The following is a 6,146-nucleotide window of genomic DNA, read 5'->3' on the forward strand; positions in this document are numbered from 1 at the left end:
CAAAACAAAAGCAGTTGGAAGAAATGGAATACCCGCACACGTAACTGTCATTTGTGTGTGCCTGGGCCTGGTTGGGGGCAACGCCCCACACCATCAGGCTCAATTGTTCAGGGGGGGTCCTCTCTGGGGGCCTGTTCCGGAAATCAGCGTAAGTGACAATCGCGCGTGAATCTGTTACCTTATAAAAGTGACATGAATTCTAAAAGCGTTGCGGCTCGGCACATTAACACATTTTTTATTTTATTTTTTGCTGTGGATATCCCGTGGCACTTGCCCAAGGTGGGCGGCATTATTTTTTAAGTGACTTCTTTTATTTGCATTTTTTTTACTTTCGAAAAACGTCAAGTGGGAATAATGCTGCATATATTAAGAAAAAGAACAGAGAGAGAGAGAGAGAGAGAGAGAGAGAGAGAGAGAGAGAGAGAGAGAGAGAGAGAGAGAGAGAGAGAGAGAGAGAGAGAGATTTGTATATCTATCTTAAAGCATTCATATTATTCAGTTTTCTCATTGATCTCATTTGTTCCTCAATCCAGTTGACATAGATGCTGATTCGTGTAAAGGCAAAGGGTTTGCCCGTCTCGCATGGCTTACGACCGTATGAGAGCAGGCCATATACCGTATGTTGCATTGCATCCACTAAAGGTCCGCCCGAGTCACCCTGTAAAGAATTCCAATATTTTATCCGCACACAACTCAGATACAAATACGTACATCGCAGGCTCCCCGAGGTCCATCTGTGTTCACAGCACAAATTTCCGATCGTGTTAAATACTTAAATTTATATTTAAGAAAACACATTTCATCGGAAATGGTACGAAAAGGCACAACTTCTAGTTGCTTGGGCATGTTGGGCGTCGTGCGGCCCCAGCCGAGTAGCATTGAATTTAAATTGCCGTCCTTTCTGCTGGTGGAATTCCTAAAATCGATAGCAGCGAATCGAATGTTATCGATAGGTATTGGAGTTGCCAACTGCAGCAGTAGAATATCATGGCCATAAAGCGGCTTGAACTCCGGATGCTTTTTAATGGACCGTACTTGAAAACGTTGGGCTTTCGTATCGAACAACAGATTGGAGCCAGCGCCCACAAGTAAATCTTTGGCAAACAGTTGGCGAGGCTTCAAATTACAGTGGGCTGCCGTTAACACAAATTCGTTATCCAGTATGACGCCGCCACAAAGATGCTTGTACTTTCCATTCTCCACCATCTGTATGGATGCTACAAATGGATATGGTATAGGGTTTGGCGCATCGGCCGAAAGTGTTTTAAATTCAGCATTAGGCAGCGCATTAGGCGCTGCCGTTTTGGATAACCCCTCCAAGCTAGCTAAGAAAGTCTTCATTATGCATTTAGTTTTCCACAATTTTATTCAATTTCATTTCTTATGTACCCTTGCTGTTGGCCCCCTTCGATGCCGTTCTCAAAAATAGAGGCATGATGAGAAAAATTGTAAGGAGACGGCGGTAGCACATGGTTAACGTCGAAGTTGCGCTGCTTTATTTTACACATTTTGCAAGCGCCTTTAAATAGTGGTTTTATGTAGAACGAATTGACCATGAAATGCAATTTGCAGCCATTTAATATCATTATATAGATATATAAGTATATTAAAGGAAATTACCAGGCGTCGCGCGGATCGAATGAAGAATGCTAATGCTGTAAATGCAATTGGTACGAAAATTGATTGCGCAATTCGTGACAAGTTCATGTAGGGGCACAATCGTTCGATCGTTTAACTTCGTGTTGGTCTTTCAAGGAATACATATGATAGCATTGTAACCATAAAAATTTAAGTTTCGATTATATTTGTTGTACAATGCTGAAAATTTTTATATTAAGCAATTTGTTGCTGTTAAGCTCTTAAAGAGCTGCGTGTTGTGAACTGCTTCCATCAACAACTACATAAAACTAACTACCCCAACTAAAGCCAACTAGTCTATGAGAGTTTCCATTATCCACTTACGTGGAATTGTTTCGTGTACATTGAACATGATTTACGATGACACATAAACAACAGCTTAACTTCCGCCTGAGTTCCATGCTGGGTGACAAAAACCAAAAAAATGAAGAAAAATTGCAGCATAGCCTGAGATATTGACTAAAAGCCCATCCCCCACCCAACGCCAGCATCACTTACCTTTTCCGCTTAAACACCCCCTCCAGCTAGGACATAATGGCCAAATGCATTTGGAACAGGTTTTTCCGCATGTTTTTCCCTTGGTTTTGCCTTTTGATTCTTTTTTTTATTAGCCCAGAAGTTGTTCCTTAACAGTTCTCCTCCTTTTTTTTATGCCCTCATGTTCAGCCGTGCGTCCAGTTGCCAGGGCATTGTGGTCATCATTTTTCTTGCCCAGCCCCCACATGCAGAGCTTTGTGTGTGTCTGTTGTGTAAGGGCTTTGGTCAGGTTTGAAGCTGCGCCTTCTTTTTGCCCTCAGTCAATGGCTGCCAAAGGGAAATTTATTGTTTTGCCAGCGCTTTGAGTCAAAGTTGAAGCGCTTCAGGTGCACTAGCCAAAGGCGAGGGTGCAGGCCGCAGGGCGCCGGGTGCAGGGCGAGGGGTATCACTTTTGACATTTAAGATGCCACACACAATGGCCACTCTAATTTATACGCAACGCCTGCATGTGACGCCAAAATTTGTTCCGGCCAAAGTTGTTTTTTTTGCTCAATCTATTTGCAATTCCGATGATTTTTATGACCAGCACCGAATGGCAGCCACTTGACAAAAAACTGTTGCATTGACAAATCTAATAAACGAATGACTGACAGCTGTGCGCAATTTATCGACTAAGCTTATGCTTTCAATATTAACTAAAGCTTTTAGCTAATCGAATTAGGAAGGGGAAAAGGTTGGACTTATCTCGCATGTAGCTATCCAGATTTGTAAAGATCATAAGTTCTAGGTTCTAGTTCTAGTTCTTGGCTTAAGGCTTGATAAAGTTTATATGCATCGGAAAATTCAATTATATATAGATATTCACTAAGGATTGGAAATCGAATTACTTTTTTTATTTCAAATTATTAACCGAGGCTTGAACAGATTTAATAGCCCACAAACCTAAGATACAAGCATTTTCAAAAAAATATCTTAGTTTTATTTGTATATTTTATTAGAAAAAATTACCCGGCTTTGCTCGGCTTACATGAATAATGCTATAAATGGAAGTGGTATCAAAATTGCTTGTGTGTTTCGCACCAAATTCTGAAAGGTACACAGCTGTTGAGCGGATACTTAAAAGGCCACAACGTGTTTTTGCATTCGCATTTGAACCAGCGACCTCTCTCTTGCTAGCTCGATGCTCACACACATAAGCCACTCTTATATATATATGTATATATAGAAAGCTTAGCCGCAGCAGAATTTTGATAATATTATTATAACATTTTACGATATTTAGGTACTTTCAATTATATTAATTTTGTTTTCAAATTATTTATGGTTGATAAACCGAAAAGCTTAACAGCAGCAGGGTTTATTTTAAAAAGAGTGTGGTTTATCTAACTTAAATCTAACTTATGTAAATATTTACACACACATGTATGTATATTTTTCCTGCGTTTGCTTCAATTTCTCTACCCAGGCTCTGCAGGTCTTTATCCTTTTGATTGTCATTGCGCATGTTTGTTAATTGTTGCCAGCACATTGTTCAATTGTTTTATGGTTCATATGCATTGCACCAACACTCACTTTGCCTAATTGGGTCGCCCATTATGCGCGCTGTAGACGCAGTTTCAGTCGCAGTCTCAGGTCTCAGTTCTCACATCTCATCTCCATCTCATGCCCAACGCCTTCAGCGCCAGCAGCGTGCAATGTTCCAGTTTTATGTGTGAGCTGCGGGTAAAGACAACCATTTGACAGCTTCTCCGGCTGCACCTCATCCTCCACTTCCTCCTTCTGGTCCAACCCATCCTGCTGCCTTCCCTTGGCTTACCATCGTCGCCCACTGTCGCTTCGCTTAACTGCTTGAGGTTTTTTGGTTAAATGCGCTGCCTTCATAAGCCATTAAGGCTAAGTGATTTGTTTTTGTCTGCCGAGCCAGCTACCCGTCCCTCCTCCGGCCTGCTCTTAAGTCTAACACCTTGCAAATTGCTAGCTTAAAAATGGGTTTTCCATTTTTTTTTTCTCTCCTAAATATTTCTCCAGACACCCAAAGGCGCACAATTGGAACGAACTAATTGTGCGGAAGCGCAGGCCATTTACTGGTCTGAGTGTGCTCCACTTATGGGAGTTTCTATATACATGTAGATATATACCCAAACAGTAGTCTTCTGCTCAGTCCAACTGGTGTCAACTGCTCGATGAAAACTCCGGAGTTCAAAGTTTATAGGCAAAAGTTTATACAATGCCAGCGCAAACTTGGCCAACAGATATGCAAGTTTTTCCATTTGAAAGTTTCAGTTTTTCATATACATATTTCTTATAGAAACTGCTAAAGTGTCAAGATCTGTAGTCCTGCAAGACATGCTGATTATATCTGGCCATTGTTTGGTCCTCGTGACATGCGTGACATTTGCCTGATGCCAGAGCAGAGTGTCAGAGTGTCAGGGAAGTGTGCGTGTGTGTCTCATATCCCAGTTTGGACTTTGATTGTTGATAACAAAGGGTTGTACGGACATGTATTACAACATGGGGTAGTGTATATCCTGCTGAAGGGCATTATAATTTTAATACGAGATGTGTAACGCATTGCAAGCGACACTTTCGAAGCTATAGAGCTAATCAAGCAGGGCTCGGTGGATTTGGACATGTCTATCCATCTAGCTAACTATGTCAACTTGGTCAATTTTGAAGTTGTCTCTATGAAGTAGTATATATACTAAAGTCAGCCGAATGATATCGCCCGATCTTGGAACTATGAACTTTTGTATAAACAACTATTTTCCTTTTAACGAAATTCGGACTAAACTTATTATTCCCTTACTTATAACATGTAAGATGATATCATCAGCATAATACTACCATATCATATAGGTAGAAATATTAAAGTGTATCAAATGTGCAGCACTTCAAAAATAGTTCTTCCACCCACTTAGTCCTTTAGTTTAACCAAGGGTTGTGGCCGTAATTTAATTTTGCATTGCTCGGCAAACCCAATTGGAATCCGCATTCAAATCTCTGCCCATAACTTTCTCTAATCATATGCAAAAAGAGTAAGAATTAATCAATGATTTACAAGAACAATACGTGTGCACATGTCGCCAGCCGGCGGCAACAGCAAACCAAATGCCCATTCCCTAAAAAAAATCCAACTGGGCTGCAACGTGGCCAACACCCGCTTGTTAGAGCTTGGTCCACCCATTGCCCAAGGGCAGCAGCAGTTGGTCCGGATAGAGGGAAGCGGCTGTGGCTGCAATGAGCATGAACACAAATAAGGCGTCGGCGCTGATCCTTGTCAACCACCAACAATAATTTCAATGTGCACACAACGGGGCAGACGAAGCGGCTGCAGACCCAACAACAACCGCAGCCCAACCACTGGCTGCAGCCGCTAATAATTCAATTAGTTGCCTCAAAAAGATGCCAAACTGTGATGCTGACTGCTGTTGTGGTTGCTTGCTGTTGGCTGCTTGTTGAGCCTGGTTTCCTCTTCAGCGGTTGCAGTCGCACAGAAGTTTCTGCGGTGCAGCGCGGGCTTCGATTATCCAAATGCCGCCGGCCAAATATCGCACCACTGTATAAATTTGCGGAGCGCGTAGTGAAAATTGTTCAAACTGGTTGCCAATAAACTTTTGGGCGTAGTCAGTTCTACCAAAAAAAAAAAAGAAAGGAAAACAATATTATATAGTTTATCAAACTCTTAAAATATGGGTATTTGTATTTATGCAGACATCTTAATGGAATTTAAATATATCATTATATCATTATCATTATAATCCAATGAGGATTATAATATTATAGATCCATTAATATAATTATTATATTCAACTCTTAGGTTGGTGGCTCAAATCCTGATTTATCAGGCATGGTTGGTGGCTCAAATCCTGATTTATCTGGCATGGTGATCAAAAATAGAATGCTAAAATAGAACTGGCAGAGATAAATAAAGTTACTGGTTCAAATTCCATTCCACAAGGAAAAAATAAGGTTGCTGGTTCAAATCCTATTTCACAGTTTCAGTGCACTACTTAGTAGCTTTTCACTTTCTT

General features: G+C 41.0%; 1 protein-coding gene across 2 annotated transcripts; it reads right to left on the reverse strand.

Moving 5' to 3' along the window:
• Positions 1-411: 411 nt before the first annotated feature.
• Positions 412-1,506, reverse strand: LOC135440989 (kallikrein-13). 2 transcript variants are annotated; one of them, XM_064700419.1, is made up of 3 exons: positions 1,390-1,506; positions 712-1,325; positions 412-658 (listed from the first exon to the last, which is right to left on the reverse strand). In XM_064700419.1, exons 1-3 carry the CDS (start codon positions 1,469-1,471, stop codon positions 473-475), a joined length of 882 nt encoding a protein of 293 aa, XP_064556489.1. In that variant the 5' UTR covers positions 1,472-1,506; the 3' UTR covers positions 412-472. The 2 variants fall into 2 exon arrangements, with proteins under 2 accessions (XP_064556489.1, XP_064556490.1); XM_064700420.1 differs by having other exon boundaries at positions 413-658; positions 712-1,335; positions 1,390-1,491.
• Between the last annotated feature and the right edge of the window lie 4,640 nt (positions 1,507-6,146).

The sequence above is a fragment of the Drosophila montana genome, unplaced genomic scaffold (assembly GCF_035044405.1).
Source record: "Drosophila montana isolate Dmon_TW-CO22-7 unplaced genomic scaffold, ASM3504440v1 contig_1761_1, whole genome shotgun sequence".
In the NCBI taxonomy this organism is placed as follows: Eukaryota; Metazoa; Arthropoda; class Insecta; order Diptera; family Drosophilidae; genus Drosophila; species Drosophila montana.